This window comes from Amblyraja radiata, chromosome 6 (assembly GCF_010909765.2).
Source record: "Amblyraja radiata isolate CabotCenter1 chromosome 6, sAmbRad1.1.pri, whole genome shotgun sequence".
In the NCBI taxonomy this organism is placed as follows: domain Eukaryota; kingdom Metazoa; phylum Chordata; class Chondrichthyes; order Rajiformes; family Rajidae; genus Amblyraja; species Amblyraja radiata.
The window spans coordinates 90,716,159-90,733,145 of NC_045961.1; the positions used below are offsets into that span (position 1 = coordinate 90,716,159).

Sequence of the window (16,987 nt, forward strand, 5' to 3'; positions counted from 1 at the left end):
GAGCATTCAGATTATTTGACCCAGTGATCAGGTTTAACACTTTGTTTTAAATAAAGACTGTGAAGTACACCTTTAAGCCAAAGAAAAAACTACACGAGAGGACCATCCCACAAAAAACATAAGTACTAAGAACTTGCAGGGGAAAGCTCCAAAATAAAACATATATTCAAGACAGTTAACCTGCACGTCTAACTTTATCTGCATAAATAAATTATGTTGTCAATCTTCAGCATCTTGGTAAATTTTTGTTTAACATGTGGAAGATCAAGTAAACTTCATCAAACTTTCAGCCAGTGTATGTAGCCTTTACAAGGCTGCTCATTATCACCAACATAATTATAATTGTGGCAAGCTTCAAGCTGAAAATTGACCTTCAATCTACTACAACACAATATATTTTGCAAATGGTTCTCAATACCATGTTCTCAATTTTAACTGCATTGGTGCGAGATGCTATAAAAACAACTGAATTTTGGAAGGAGGGTGTGCTATTGGCAATATCAAATCGTCAAGTTTTTTTTTGTAACAAAAAGGAATCTTTCTAAAATTAAAAGGCCAGCCTGTTTGTTTTTGTTATTTGCCATTCCTAAAACAAGTTCAATGTTGAACTTGATCCAGGAATACTACTTTGAAACAAAACAGTAAATCCAATGAGCTGGTAACATTTTACAGGACATTTTCCTCCCAGTTTCACATTTATTCAAATTCAGTTCCTAAATCAGTATTTACATGCACACATGCCAAGCACAACATCTATGATCGAGAGAACATGCAGAATCCACACTTCGCATAGCTCCAGGCCTTAAATGAAAATGGTTGTGTTTCATGTTGACAATGTAAATATTTCGAGTGGATCATTTCTTCAGTTCGAGGGCAGTTATGTTCTCAGACTGTTAAAGACTGAGCTACCTACACAAAATAAATGTGTAGCCTTAATTTGTTGGTGCAGTTAAGCACAAAATTAGCAGTCTCATCACACATAACAATTGGCAATGCAAGAAATTGTTCATAATGATGCAATGTTGATATGCCAAATCTGGTTGAATGGCTGGTTCTTGAAGAAATTAGCCTTTACTGAACTTGGAACAGATTTCAAATGCATTTTCGATATGGAAGACAGTTCTTATAATTACCATGCCTCACCATTACACTGAAAATATGCAGTCATATAATAACATGTGCAACTCCAATCAGGTAGGGTTACAATCTTAGTTATTTCTACTCTCCAAAATTCATTAACAGCCCCTTTCAGAAACTGGCACAAACTACACAAGTAAAATGCATTTCATAACAAAAGAGAGCCAATTTCCTTTGAGTATATAATTTGTTAATTATCACAGCTGCAATCAAGACCAAGTACTCTAATTAGCTTCAGCATTCAGATGAAAAATAGCTGGCAAGTGGCAAAGACTTATTTTTATCCTGCAGGAAAAAAATCCAGTGTGGACGAGCAAAAGAAGAAGCTAACTGTGCGGTGTTCTCACACACTTTCACGTAGATATCCATCAACTTGGCTGAGAAATTGAACAACTTCCAGTGACATTAAGGTAGCTAGGAGTTAACAAAGAAAATCAAGGAAGCTTTATAAGGATCAACCTCCAATCGCCTTAAGAATTACAATTAACTTTTGTATTCATAATATGGAATATTCAAGTAGTGTTTGTGTTCCCTCTGCTGACGGCTCCAGGTAGCAATACCATGATCCAAAGGGATTTCACATCGAAAGGTCATAATTTCAAAGTCAAGTGACTCAGAAGTATCCAAGCTAAAATTTAAATATTGCATCTCATCTGGGTAATCTTAAAGCCAGACAACTCACATATCAGTCTTCAGCCACAAATAAATGGGTTCCCTGTGGATTTCTCTCCTCAGCAGAATCACCAGATTAGCTTCTCAAAACATTTATATTTGAAAACAAATCATTATGTTAATAGAAGAGGGAGAAATTTGATTTTTTTTTGGTCTAAGTATTCTTCAAGCATTACCATCATAGAGACAAATAAGTACATGCTACAATTGTACAAATTGGTAATGGCCCATAGAGAAAATAAATATTATATATACATATATACACACACATATATATATATACATACATACACACATGCATGCACATATATACATAGTGAGCATGTGTATATATACACACACTGAACTTTTCTTTTCTCTCTCGTTTATCATTTAATCATCCTAATTTGAGGAAGGATATCCTTGTGATTGAGGCAGTGCAGCGTAGGTTCACGAGATTGATCCCTGGGATGGCGGGACTGTCATATGAGGAAAGATTGAAAAGACTAGACTTGTATTCACTGGAGTTCAGAAGGATGAGGGGGGGGTCTTATAGAAACATATAAAATTATAAAAGGACTGGACAAGCTAAATGCAGGAAAAATGTTCCCAATGTTGGGAGAGTCCAGAACCAGGGGCCCCAGTCTTAGAATAAAGGGGAGGCCATTTAAGACTGAGGTGAGAAAAAACTTTTGTATTCTTAATATGGAATATTCAAGTAGTGTTTGTGTTCCCTCTGCTGACGGCTCCAGGTAATTTGTGGAATTCCCTGCCACAGAGGGCAGTGGAGGCCAAATCACTGGATGGATTTAAGAGGGAGTTAGATAGAGCTCTAGGGGATAGTGGAATCAAGGGATATGGGGAGAAGGCAGGCACGGGTTATTGATTGGGGACGATCAGCCATGATAACAATGAATAGCGGCGCTGGCTCGAAGGGCCGAATGGCCTCCTACTGCACCTATTTTCCATGTAGACAAAAATGCTGGAGAAAATCAGCAGGTGCAGCTGCATCTATGGAGCGAAGGAAATAAGCAACGTTTCGGGCAGAAACCCTTCTTCAGACATAGATGCTACTGCACCCGCTGAGTTTCTCCAGTATTTTTGTCTACCTTCGATTTTCCAGCATCTGCAATTCCTTCTTAAACACCTATTTTCCATGTTTCTATCATATCATACTATGTTTACATATTCTGTTGTGCTGCAGCAAGTAAGAATGTCATTGTTCTATCTGGATATGACAATAAAACACTCTTGACTTATTTTCAGATCAAACTGGAATCTTCACAATGTCTGATAGTGATGGTGGATGGAAACTTGGTCAATGGTCACAGATTTGGTAATGATCTCAAGAACATCTTAAACCAGTAAGTTTTCCTAAAATCACTATTTCACAGAATTTGTAGAACCTTTTTTCTTGTCTGGTCCGATGCCTACATGGGCCCGTGGTTACCCAAATCATGTGTAAAGAAAAGGACGATTTTAGGTCCAGCAATAATAAACAAAAAATTGAGCCAAATTTCACAGAATACACAAAACATCTACTAGAATATTAGAGGTCAATGAATTTACAATATTGCGATAATAAAGCTTTTGATAAGGTCCCACATAGATTAGTGGGCAAAATTAGAGCACATGGTATTGGGGAAGAGTACTGACATGGATAGAAAATTGGTTGGCAGACAGGAAACAAAGAGTAGGGATTAACCTTTCCCTTTCTGAATGGCAGGCAGTGACTAATAGGGTACCGCAAGGCTCGGTGCTGGGACCGCAGCTATTTACAATATATATTAATGATTTAAATGAAGGAATTAAAAGTAACATTAGCAAATTTGCACATGACACAAAGCAGGGTGGCAGTGTGAACTGCGAGGAGGGTGCTATGAGGATGCAGGGTGACTTGGATAGGTTGGTTGAGTGGACAGATGCATGGCAGATGCAGTTTAATGTGGATAAATGAGGTTATCCACTTTGGTGGCAAGAACAGGAAGACAGATGATATGAATGGTGTCAAATTAGGAAAAGCGGAAGTACAATGAGATCTGGATGTCCTTGCACATCAATCACTGAAAGTAATCATGCAGGTACAGCAGGCAGTGAAGAAAGCCAATATAAATCTTGGCCTTCATAACAAGAGGAGTTGAGTATAGGAGCAAAGATGTCCTTCTGCAGTTGTACAGGACCCGAGTGAGACCACACGTGGAGTATTAAGTGCAAGGCCACACCTGGAGTATTGTGTCCAAATTTGAGGAAGGACATTCTTGCTATTGAGGGAGTGCAGCGTAGGTGCATGAGGTTAATTCCCGGGATGGCAGGACTGTCATATGTTGAAAGAATGGAGTGACTGGGCTTGTATACACTGGGATTTAGAATGAGAGGGGATTTATATTAAAACATAAGATTAAGAGATTGGATATGCTAGAGGCAGGAAACATGTTCCCGATGTTGGGGGAGTCCAGAAACTGGGGCCACAGTTTAAGAATAAGCATGGGGCATTTAGAACGGAGATGAGGAAAAACTTTTCCACCCAGGAAGTTGTGAATCTGTGAAATTCTCTGCCTCAGAATCAGAAGGCAGTGGAGGCTGATTCTCTGGATGCTTTCAAGTGAGAGTTAGATAGAGCTCTTAAAGAAAGCGGAGTCAAGGGATACGGGGAGAAGACGGGAATGGGGTTGATCAGCCATGACCACAGTGAATGGCGGTGCTGGCTCGAAGGACGAAATGGCCTCCTCCTGCAGCTATTGTCTATAATAAATGAAAATAGTACTCCTGAAATTAGCAAGACTGAAAACTGATATATCCCAAGGACCTCTTCATATTTCCCAGAATACTCAGAGCTACTACAGGCTTAATGGTGGCATTATCTTTCAATTTTCCGTAAATTCCGGGTCTTGCAGATTGACGGGTGACAAATGTGACACCGTTTTTTAAGAAAGGAGTGAAAGAAAATGAAATTATAAACTTAACTTCAGTTTAAGGGAAAATGCTGAATCAATACCAGAATCAATATTGAAGGATGAAATACATGATAGCTTTATAAAAAGGATTGAACTGAGTTAGCATTGATTTATAAAAGGGAATTCATTCTTTGACTCAACAATCAGAGTTCTTTCAGATGCAACTACTAGTAGGGGAGAAGAAACGACAAGATAGCGTATTTAGATCTTCAGACTTGTAGCCAGGTCCCATGCTGGAGATTAGTTAGGACAGGCAGCTTCTCTGGAGAGAAGGAATGGGTGACGTTTTAGGTCGAGGCCCTTCTTCAGACTTGTTAAGGATAAGGGAAACGAGGGTATACGAGAGATATAGACGAAGATGTGGAGATATAAAGAAAAATGATTAAAAGATATACAAAAAAGTAACGATGATAATGTAAAAGGCCATTGGTAGCTGTTTGTTAGGTGAAAACAAGAAGCTAGTGCGACTTGGGTGGTGGAGGGATAGAGGGGGAATGCCGGGTTACCTGAAGTTAGAGAAATCAACATTCATACCACTGGGCTGTATGAGATGCTGTTCCTCCAATTTGCATTTAGCCTCACTCTGACAATGGAGGAGACCTAGGACAGAAAGATCTTTGTGGAATGGGAAGGAGAATTAAAGTGTTTAATAAACAGGAGATCAGGTAGGTTCAGGCGGACAGCGAAACAATCGCCTAGTCTATGTTTGGTCTCGCCGATGTATAAATCAAATCAAATCAAATCAATCTTTATTGTCATCTTGCAAAGCAACAGTTGTACAGTGCAAAATGAGAAGACGTTTCCCAGGGAATACCAGAGCATCGCACATAAAACTTAAAACATTTCACACATAATAACAATAAAAACAATCCAGTCCCTGATGAAACAGTATAAATAGTTAAAAGCAGGTAAAACAGCAACATTAAAATACAGTAAAACCAATCATTAAAATGTCCAGGGCAGCTGATTTGAGTGGCCAGTGCCAGAGTTATTAAAATGTCAGTGCAAAGCCGCAGAATCAGGTGACTGAGTACAGAGTGACTGTTTAGCAGCCTCACAGCATGTGGCAGGAAGCTGTTTAGCAGTCTTGTAGGCTTTGATGCTACGGTATCTCTTGCCTGATGGCAGGAGATCCAGGTGTGTGTGGAGGGGGTGCAGTTTGTCCTTAGCTATTCTCAGAGCTTTTTTCAGACAGCGGCTCTGGAACAGTTCTTGTACGGAGGGTAGGGAGACGCCAATGATCTCCTCACTACCCTCTGCAGAGCCTTCCTGTCTGAGCAGTTGCAGTTGGAGTACCACGTGTTTATGCAGTACGTGAGTACAGACTCCACCGTGCCCCTGTAGAAAGTCCTGAGGATGTTGGTGGGGTGTGAGGCCTGTTTGAGTTTCCTCAGGTAGTGCAGTCGCTGATGGGCCCGGAGGAGGCGCTGTCCTGAACGGCTGCCTGTCCTGCAGCTGTCCGTTTTTTCCCCTTCTTTTTTATTATTTTGAGTTCGTTAAATGTACAGTCAGGGGGTCTAAATCTTTTATGTGTGGGGGGTGGTGGGGGGGAAGGGGGAAACTGCTTTTCTAAGTCCCTACCTGGTCGGAGGGGTTTCCTTCCTCCGAGCAGCATCTTCGACCTGTCCTTGCGGCCTACCAGCGGGTCCTGGAGCGACGTTTCCCTGAGGGGACCTGGCCAGAACATCGGCTTTGGCGGCGGCGCAGGGCGTTGGCGGCGGCGGCGGCGGCGGCACGGAACGTCGGCTTTGGCGGCAGTGCAGCGCTGGAGCGCTATTGCGGAGCGGGCGATGCCTTTCCTGGGTCGCCGCGCTGGAACTCCAGTATGCTGGGACCGCCGAGGAAAACATCGTGGAGCCGCGGTTCTGCGGAGCGGCCAGCTGCGACGTTGAACTTACATCTCGCCGAGATCACCAGTGTGTGGAGCTCCGTCTGGCGTGGTCTGTTGGCTTGGAAGCCGCAGGCTCCGGTGGGAAGGCGGCCGTTCCTGGCACCCCAAGCTGCTGGGGGTTCTCCCGACGCCGGAGTACCATCACCCGGCGAGAACATCGGGCGCCATGGCGGCGACTGTGGAGGCCTCAATTGGGCCCGACTTTGGGTGGACAAGGTGGACAAGGGGATGGGGACTGGACTTTGTGCCTTCCCCCACAGTGGGAATCACTGTGGGGGGATGTTTTGGTGTTGAATTTCTTTACGAATACTGTGTTGTTTTTTTTATTAGTGTGCTGCATGGACATCAGAATTTCCCCTGAATAAGGGGATTAATAAAGTATTTATCTATCTATCTTGACAATCCCAGTGTTGTTCCTGGACCAGGTGAGTGTCTGTAATTTGCACTCCGAGGAACTTAATATTCTCCACTCTCTCCACTGTGGTGCCACTGATGTTGAGGGGTGTGTGTTTTGGCTACGCCCTCCTGAAGTCGACAACCATCTCCTTTGTTTTGTCGACATCTATATTACTAAATCTCTGATCTTGACCGCTTTTGGCCGACTGTGCTGCGATTTCCGAGAGAACGCCGCCACCTACGGCCGTCATTTTTTGGCCACCTCACTCAGAGCCCCCCTCCGCCTTATGAGTGCGGAGGATTTGTTCCGTCGATGAAAAATGAGAGAGATATTAATTTTTCTTACAAAATTCCCCATTCTCTCTGCTGCCCCCGCTGGCGACAGGGGGAGGGACTATAAAACCAGGAAGTGTCGTGCCTCTCTCAGTCTCTACCAGACCAGGAAGTGAGAAGGTCACGGGCTGCAAATAACACTGAACGCACGTCTACTCAACGGTGAGTCCCCCTCGACGCGGCTGTAAAGTGGCTGCAGCCCTTTTTAACAAGTTTGTGTTCACAAAATGAATTTTGGTTGTCGGGTGTCTGCAGACCAATTGTTTGCCTCGCTTTTTTTTTTTTAAACAAGTTTGTGTTCACAAGATGAATTTTGGTTGTCGGGTATCTGCGGCCCAATTGTTTGCCTCGCCTTTTATTAACAGGTTTGTGTTCACAAGATGAATTTTGGTTGTCGGGTATCTGCAGCCCAATTGCTTGCCTCTACTTTTTGACAAGTTTGTGTTCACAAAATGAATTTTGGTTGTCGGGTGGCTGCAGCCCAATTGTTTGCCTTGGCTTGGCTTTTAAAATCGTTGCAACAGTTGGATGCCTGCCCAAGCATTCATACGGCCCACAATGTCTATACTAGCCCTCTGGAAACCAGTACCTTCAGACCGCAACACCCATGATAGCGCAACAGACAGCCCCCCCCACTGGCGAGCAGTATTGGAATTGGTGGAGAGGTGGAATATTGCGTTGGTGACCAGCCCTCCCGTATAATGCTGGTACCCAACGGGTCCCACTTAGTCTAGTTTAATGCTAGATTGTTGTTGCCGCACCAGTCCACTAGTTGTTTTACTTCCTCCCTGTACATTGATTCGTCATCTCCGCTGATGAGTCCCACCACTGTTGTGTCATCCGCGAATTAAGATTCCACATCTTGAACAACGGATACAGTAGCTGCGGTTGGAGGTGCAAGTGAACCTCCGCCTAACCTGAAAGGACTGTCGGGGTCCCTGGACAGAGTTGAGGGAGGAGGTATAGGGACAGGTGTTGCGTCTTCTGCGGTTGCAGAGGAAGGTACCTGGGAAGGGGTCTCTGCCTCTATAGCCCTCTTATTCCCTGCATATCCATGTGCTTATCTAAAATCCTTTAAAATGCCACTATCATATTAAGAGATAAGGGGTTAATACAGCAAAGTAGCATCGGAGTAGATAACCCATGATTTTATTGTATGGTGGAACAGACATGATGGGCCATATATCCTAATCCAACTTCTTCCAAATTTCTTATGTTTGATTTGGATGGCAATATCAATAACGCGTGCTTAAAACATGCATTTACTTCTGATCTATGTCAACATGACATCACAATCACACTTTATTAGCCAAGTATGTTTTGCAGCACAGAAGGAATTTCATTTGCCAAGTCAGTCATACAAATAAAAAGCAACGGAACACACAAAACAGTGACTCCTCCACATTCCTCACCGTGATGGACAGCGAAAAAAAAGTTAAATCTCTTCCCCGCTTTGCTTCCGAGCCCTCCGTTGACGGGATGATCTTGGGCGCTTGGGCCCTCTGCATCGGGGCTGGTCGAACCTCTGCATCTTTGGAGCTCCTGACTCGGCCTCTCCCAACTGCGAGCTCTCGAAGGTAAAGTCCGCAGGCATCGGACTTAACAGACTCTGATGTTAAGTCCGCGCCCCCCAGTGGGGCTCAAAGTCAGTCTGAGGAGGCCTCCAGCTCCTTCGATGTTGAGCCACAGAGCGACCGGAGATGCGACCCGGAAAACAATCGCATCTCCGGCAAAGTAAGAGATTGAAAAGTTTCCCCCGACCCCCACATAAAACAAACTGGAGATCATTTGCACAAACTTTTAAAACACACTGTGTTGGCGGGGCTGCCAATCGTGTGGTGCCCCTGGTGGTAGAAGTCTTCAATCGTTCATCTTAAACAGAAGAGGGGAAGCCTCTATGTCAATAGGAAATAGCCAGAGCAAGACAAGTATGTCTGCAGATCAGAAATGAACAAAATGGCAGCCAAATGGCAATCATTACTTGATTAAAAAGTGCAATTTCATCAGGCAAGGGAACATCCTTTACATCAAGGGTGTATTCAACTGGATGCAACAAGGAGCCCAGGGGGGGGGGATTTATGAGTAGGTACAGTCACAACTAGCAAAATGAACATAGTTATGTTTGTGAAATAGTTGTTGGAAGGTATTCTTGATCCTGGGCAATTGTGCAGGTTATCATCAGAGAAAAACATGAAGCAAGTCTATCTTCAAATGTTCCTGTTATCTTCCTGCCTTTGTATATAGGCGAGAAATGGCCTATTGTCCGAAGATTACTCAATTTCTCAAAAAGAGAAACAATCTAGACCCATAAGAAGAAAGTCCTGGGTAACTTCATAAATTGGGCTAATAAATGTAAACTTCGGCAAACTCAGGCAATAATCACCTCTAAGAAAGCTTAATTATCAGCTCTTCAAATTCCAATACCACTATTTAACCAGCATCTCATTATCTGAGACCCTCGAAGAAGATTCCCAACCCAAAAGGTTATCTGTCCATTCCCCCCTCCCCCACCCACAGATGCTGCCTGATGCACTGAGTTTTGCCCGCGGTTTGTTTTTTTCACTCAGGGTTTAGTACTCTTCCATTGAATTTTGTAATGTTTTATACTTGAAGGTAGTGGTTATGATAGAGTTGTAAACAACACAAGAAATGGCCGGTCAACAGCAAGATGGAAAACATTCTACTGATGTAATGTAAAGATTATATAGTCATCTGGGCAGAAAAACAACAAATGTAATTTAATCCAGAGACATGACAGGTAATGTTTGGAGAAGAGCAAAGATGGCAAGAAAATGCACATATATCGATCAGATTTTGAGTGGTGCAAAGGTGCACGAGGTGCTCAAATCTACCATCATAAATCATTAAAGGTAGCAGGGCAAAATTAATAAGGTGATTAGAAAAGCATACAAGATTCTTTCGTAAGTTAGTCAAGGCATTTAGGATAAGAGTTGGGAGGTTATTCCACAATTGTATGCAACTATAGTTAGACCACTGCTTGATCAGTGTATAGTTCATACTGCAGGAAAGTGATTGCACCAGAATGTTGCAGAGGTAATTACCAGGACTGAAACATTTGCTACTAGAAGGAAAGATTAGACAACATAGGATTGTTTCTTTTGGAACTGATGCAGCTTTAGTGAGATAATTGATGTGTATAAAATTACGAGGTTATGGATTAAGTAAATAAGAATCCATTTCCCTTGGAAGAGGCATCAAACATAAATGTATGTAATTGGTAGGAGGACTGGAAGGAAGATTAGCTCTGTTTACTCAGGTGGCAGGTTTGGAATTCTCTGTCTTGGTGATGAAAAGCTCACCTTTAAAAGTGAGCCACAACATAGGGACTAGGGTCACAATTCCAGCAGATGAGATTAGGATGGTAAGAGTGCAGAGAAACAATAGACCAAGTGACCTCCTACATCATAACTTTTCCAAGATCCTAGATGCATCAACAGAGCTAATCCAAAGCATTGAATTTTGCAATAAATAATTCGCCTCTCAAATCCACCAAACACATGCCATACACCAATAGTGTGCTGGATCCAAGGGCCATGCCTAAATGGAGGAGCTGTAACAACCAGCTAGAAGTTCAACATTGTCCAGCGTAAGAATCCACTTTATTAGCAGCATTCAATATCTTGAACATCTATTTCTAATCCCAAAGCCCTGTGGCTGCAGCATAGGATGTGTGGTACCAACCCGACTATTTTAAGACGTATAGAAGCAATTTGCCAATCCTCTTTAGTGACACCTTCAAATTCACCATCTACCTCAATTAAAGTGCAAGAGGCAAAATCATAAATGTCCCTAGCATCAGCACCTGGACAACAACAACAATGTCCATGCATGGATTTCCCCCCCCCATAAATGATAGTCAGACTGGAGATTTTTTTAACTCTATAAAGAGACAGTTTGCAAAACTGAAAGGAAAATTATGAGAACATTTCTGTCTACAGTTTGAGTTGTTGTTATGCACCAACTAGAGAATTTAATAAAACACATTGTCAATGGAATTTAATCCATGGCAACCATGGTCACCAGAAACACAACCAGGTTTTCTTCACAGACCTGTTGAGGTTAGGATATTATGTAAGTGACAAAGGGGATGCACATGCCAATTAGAAGCCAATGTTAGAATAGCAAAAGGCCCCACTCACTTGTGATATCATAGACAACAACTGCAACAGTAGAGTCACGAATGTAGCTAGGAATCAAGCTCCTGAAGCGTTCCTGACCTGCTGTGTCCCATAACTGCAACCGCACCTAGTCATCAGGCAAACAACAGCAAGAAAAGGGAGGAATAAGAACATCAAGGGCTGTTCCCTTTTGAACATGAAAACTTCAAATACCTACTTGTGATATCGTAAACTACTACAGCTGCAGCTGAATCACGGATGTAACTGGGAATAAGGCTACGGAAACGCTCTTGGCCTGCAGTATCCCAGAGCTGAAGCCGTATCTGTAGGATGGGAAAAAAGGTCAAAGAGAACAAAAGCAGTAGCAAGCATTCAAATACAAAAAGGGCAAAACAAAAAAAAGCTAATGCAGGGGAACAAACGAAGGCAGAAAGATAATTGTGCGGAATCAGCATTAAACTTGCATCTAAGAGAACTTTAGAGCGCTACACATTAAGGGCTGGAACATTTCTGCCATGTGCACACAGCAATCTGTAGCAAATTAATCATTTTTTAGTATCAACGGAGAACTCGCAAAATTGGCTCCTGGAGACTAAAACAACGGGCATTATTCAAGCCTAAAAGCCAGAAAGATCAGCGTACTTGACCTAGATTTCATTAATCAATGCTGCATTCAAATATTCATATCAGCACAATAACCATAAAACAACATATACATTTGATATATGTAGGAAGGAACTGCAGATGCTGGTTTAAACCGAAGATAGACACAAAATGCTGGAGTACTCAGGGAGCATCTCTGGAGAGAAGGAATCGGTGACGTTTCGAGTCGAATCTAAAAGAAGGGTCTTGACCTGAAACATCACCCTTTCCTTCTCTCCAGAGATGCTGCCTTTCCCGCTGAGTTACTCCAGCATTTTGTGTCTATACATTCGATAAAATAGCTTTTCTCTAGTTAGATTCCTCATCCAGAAAAAAACTCTGGATCAGGAGTACAAGTGACCCCTGTGTTTTGTGGGTTGGCATTCCTATACAACTGCCTGCATCACAATGTTTCCATTTTGCAAACCTGTGTTATCTGCACAGGCATCAAGGAATGCAAGTTAAAACATTGTATTTGTTTACTTTATTCAACCCACAAATTTCATGATAGCGGATTTTTATGCCTTATCTTTGGCAGTGATTTGTGAATTCTGTAAGAGTGAATCTCTATTACACAATCTGCCATAACGCATGGGTCACCTGCCATTGCATTGACACAGATTTATCCAATTTGATCAGTCACAGTGCATAAATGTTTTATTTGCACAGAAATGTAGCATCAATCCATTAAGTAGAACAGAATTTAAAAAACTGTTTTCAATTTTGAAGTTTTGTGTACTCAATCCAACTTCGTAATACCTTTTTTTAACCGCCATTGCCACATGTTGTGGGTAATGGACAAATGGCTATAACCAATTTTGATCCTGCCTTCATCAAAAGTACAATCTTCAGAATCATACTAGACATGATCAATTCGAAAATTTTGAATTCTCATACTGAAACAAAAATACTTTCAGAAACAAACATTCAGCAAAAACAAACAACAAATGGTAAATTTCAAATTAAATGTGTAAATTATGGGTAGATAAATAAGCACCTGAGATTCAGGATCAGTTTCAAGTCAAGTTTCAAGTCAAGTCAAGTTAATTCGTCACATACACATACGAGATGTGCAGTGACCATTACCTGGTCTCAACCAGCCATAAGTATTTTAAATTCAGCTGATGGATGATATGTTACAAATGAATCTAGTGCTTGTATCATGCTAGGATACCACACTAGATAGCTGCTGCCAATTCAGTCCATTCATTCCTGGAGGTATGTATAAATTAGTGAGAGGAATCTGACAAAAGTGGTAATTCCTGTATGTCTGCATTTCTGAAAAGCCATCATTGATCATACAAGCCACATAAAAATGGTCATGTTGGTAAGGTACTATATGGTACTGTGCTGTGGCAAATCTCAGTTCCTGCTGTGTGATAATGCAATAAGTGATTAATACAAATGAATCGAAAACTAAAAACTGTGCGTTCCTTTGCTTCTGACATAAGAGCCTACTTATTCCAAATTGGTTACCCACAGGATTAGACATCGAAACCAAAGGGTAGGTTTTCCAGAAATGAATGGGGTGTCCAAATAAAACATTCCTTGTACCAGAGAACTGCTATTGCATAAGACACCCGTCAAAAATCATTTCATAAAAGATGGCGAATGTTGTCTTCCAGGCCTCAACTCTCTCTTACTTCAATGTGGCAAAGTGGCTTATTGTCAAAACCAGCTCGAATCTCAAATCTGTTTCAGTAGGGATAACTAATTTTCCTTAAAAGCAAGGCAGTCACCTTTCCAATTTTTACTTGAAAGAAAATGTGACCTAGTTAAGATGGTGGCAAATATTGGGAGCACATATCAGTGGGAAAATGCTGCATGGTTACAGAGACATTATGTTGAGTTAGAGTTTTACTGGAGCAGCTAAGGGGTAGAATCCATCCATTGATTTGTGTAATTTCAAAATAGGAATGGAATTGTAATCCAATCCAAACATGGATATGTAATAAGAGAGGAGGAGAATAAATATATATATGGGCCTAGATGTGTAGTGAGCAGTATATCGGGGAATGTATCAAGGGACCATAATTAAATTTAAAGAACACAATAAGCTTGGAGAAGTTATAAGGAAAGAAAGAATGCAAAACCCCAAACCCAAATAGAGATGCAAATACAGGGGTAGAACAATGTGAAATATGTAGCCAATCAATGTGGTTGAGACCTTTCAGATTCATATTGAGACTGTAGAAGATCAAATCATAAACATCTTCTCCAGGTCCAAAAGATGGCATGAAATAGGGAAAAATGTACATTATGTTTTACTCTGCCCTCGGGAGAAATGGCGAGCTCTGCATATCAAATTTTACATTTGTGCTCAATGTTCAAGTGAATGTTGTCAATGCTTTATAGATGATTAATAATTCCCTATAGGGTAGACTTTCAAGAGCAGAAAGTATCATAGCATTTGATGGTTTTAGAATCAAATAGAGGCTGAAGATCAAGGTGACCAAATCAATTAAATCGATCAACATCTTGAAGAAAATATAATCAAACTCAAGATCAAGAGACGATGACAGCTGCACATACTAGGAACTGCACATTAGATAATACGGGAAAACATATTGTGGTTTTGATAGAGAAACCCTTCTCTGCATGTGAAAAGAAAACAGAATAGAAAAAGGGCCTCAACAAAATTAGCACATTTTGTAGATTTAACATACTGTGCATTATATCATTAGCCATTTGGATTTATAATCAAAAAAATAATTACAGCAAAATCAAAATGTAAGAGACAGGAAGATCCATCTTTCTGAAAATGTCCGAATGCCTTATGGAAAATTAGAATAGCGATAATACTTATTTCAGTTTAAAAAAAACTGCAGGCTCTTTGGAGATCTGACTTAGTTCTTAATTCCTTCTGACAAAGACACCGTTAAGATTCATTGGGTGCAAATAGTCACTGCTGGTAAAACATTTATAACATTCTCACTACTACATGCTGAATACAACTGAATAACTTGATATGAAGTACCCCAACTTCTCCATTCAGAAGAAACTACAGTAATATATTAGTTAGTGCAAAAAAAATTCAAACACTGCAGATGCTGTAAATCTGAAAGAGAAACAGAAAGTGATGTAAACACTGAGAAGGTGGTGACATCTTCAATCTGAAATGTCAACTGTATCTCCTCCGTGATCTGCCGAGTGCTTCCATCAATTTTGATTTGATTACTAAATCAGATTCAAGGGACGAAAAGCAGGTCTACATGCAATGGAAAGGAAAAAATGATCTGCAAAGCAGTTGTTATAATAAAGCTGAAATTAACTGTTGGGTTTTAACAGGGTGCAACAGAGACCAAGCAATTAACTTAATAAAACATGTCATGTGGTTAAGAAAAAAAACTATATATTTTTATAACCATTTGACATCCCCCAGCTCTACTCATTCAATATCTTAACAAGTAAATAGAGTTTGGAAAAGTTAATGTGATCAATGTTTCCACTTTACAGAATACAAAATCAAACAATCTTCAACTTTAAAAATCAATGCTTTTATGTTACTTACTGTTCGATCTTCCAAATACATAGTTTTTGACAAAAAGTCTATTCCAATGGTTGCCTGTAAGAGGAGAAAAATATTAAAACAAATGTTCTTACCAAAAAATATAAAGCCTATAAATAATAAAATTGAAAGTTCATACTGCTAATGTCCTAAACAAATATTAACCCCACAATATTCTAGTTATTTTTCCTTTGTGCGTAACCTTAACCACAACCCCCAAGAATCAACAATCAGTTACAGCCACAAAATCCACTCATTTTCTCATTATGCATACTAACGGATATAATGAAAAACATCATATTTTATAAAGGGAACATAATGCACATGATTTAACAATTTGACTATGGATAGTTTTCAGATCCAAGAATGAAGTATTCAGCCGTACGCATTATCAGCACCTATCACAAGGCTGACAATTTAGCTTGAAATCCTTGAGGCAATGGATTCAAGAAAACACACAAGCGTTGGAGTAACTCAGCGGGTCAGGCAGTATCTCTGGAGGACATGGATAGGTGACATTTCAGGTTGGAACCTTCTTCAGGCTAATTTATAAGCCAAAGAATCAACATATTCTTGCTTAATAATCATTTGCTTTGGTGACTTACTCAGCTAATATTATTCAAAACGCAACAAAATGTAATTGGTTAAACATTTGGCAAAAAACAATGAGCTGTGTATAGATTTCGCTTGCTGACTTTCTATTGACAAATACAACTCAGTGCACTGGATGTATCATACAAAGCACAGCCAAACTGTCTGATTTTTTAGATTCAACGTCACTTTATCTAGCAATGTTACAAAATTTTGAGATTTTAAAAATCAAGTCTGTAACTTATCCCATCAGATAAAGCATAAAAATAAGTTTAATTTGACACCTAATTCACTTTCATATCTCAAGTATTTAAAAAGTTATGGCCATTTTCATACTGGGAAATGAGCATCTTGTTCCCTATTGATTTTCTATGGACATAACAAAAAAGCTGTGATCGTGAACAGTCAAAAGCCCATAACTTTCTTAAAAATTAAGAGAACTGAATGAAATTTTCAGTTATCATAGATTGAAGCATTCTGAAACAAATATAAAATAATCTTACTTGGATGACCTGAAATTAAAGCATATAATTAGTTAGTTACCTAATTGTAGCTAATTTCAGACTTCAATGACTAGATCTAAACACCTATCCATTTCTTAATAAATGATTAACATTTTTAAATAGCCTAAATGTCCAAATAATATTCACAAATAATTCACAATAAAACATGATTTTTAAATCTCATTTACATTAATTTATAGGCCAAATGGAAGGAATTTAGTGTTCAATTGCTGTAAATAAAT

At 40.3% G+C, this 16,987-nt stretch overlaps 1 protein-coding gene across 4 annotated transcripts in view; it reads right to left on the reverse strand.

The window, feature by feature from the left end:
• Positions 1-16,987, reverse strand: part of rab6a (RAB6A, member RAS oncogene family) — a 79,081-nt gene that overhangs the window by 24,326 nt on the left and 37,768 nt on the right. For 2 of the 4 annotated variants that reach the window (XM_033023183.1, XM_033023181.1), the window contains exons 3-4: positions 15,655-15,708; positions 11,523-11,628 (exon numbers count right to left, since the gene is read on the reverse strand). In XM_033023183.1, the coding sequence (XP_032879074.1) occupies positions 11,523-11,628; positions 15,655-15,708 (160 nt within the window). Of the gene's footprint in view, positions 1-11,522; positions 11,629-11,718; positions 11,825-15,654; positions 15,709-16,987 lie in introns of all 4 variants that reach the window. The other 2 variants (XM_033023182.1, XM_033023180.1) reach the window with 1 other exon arrangement.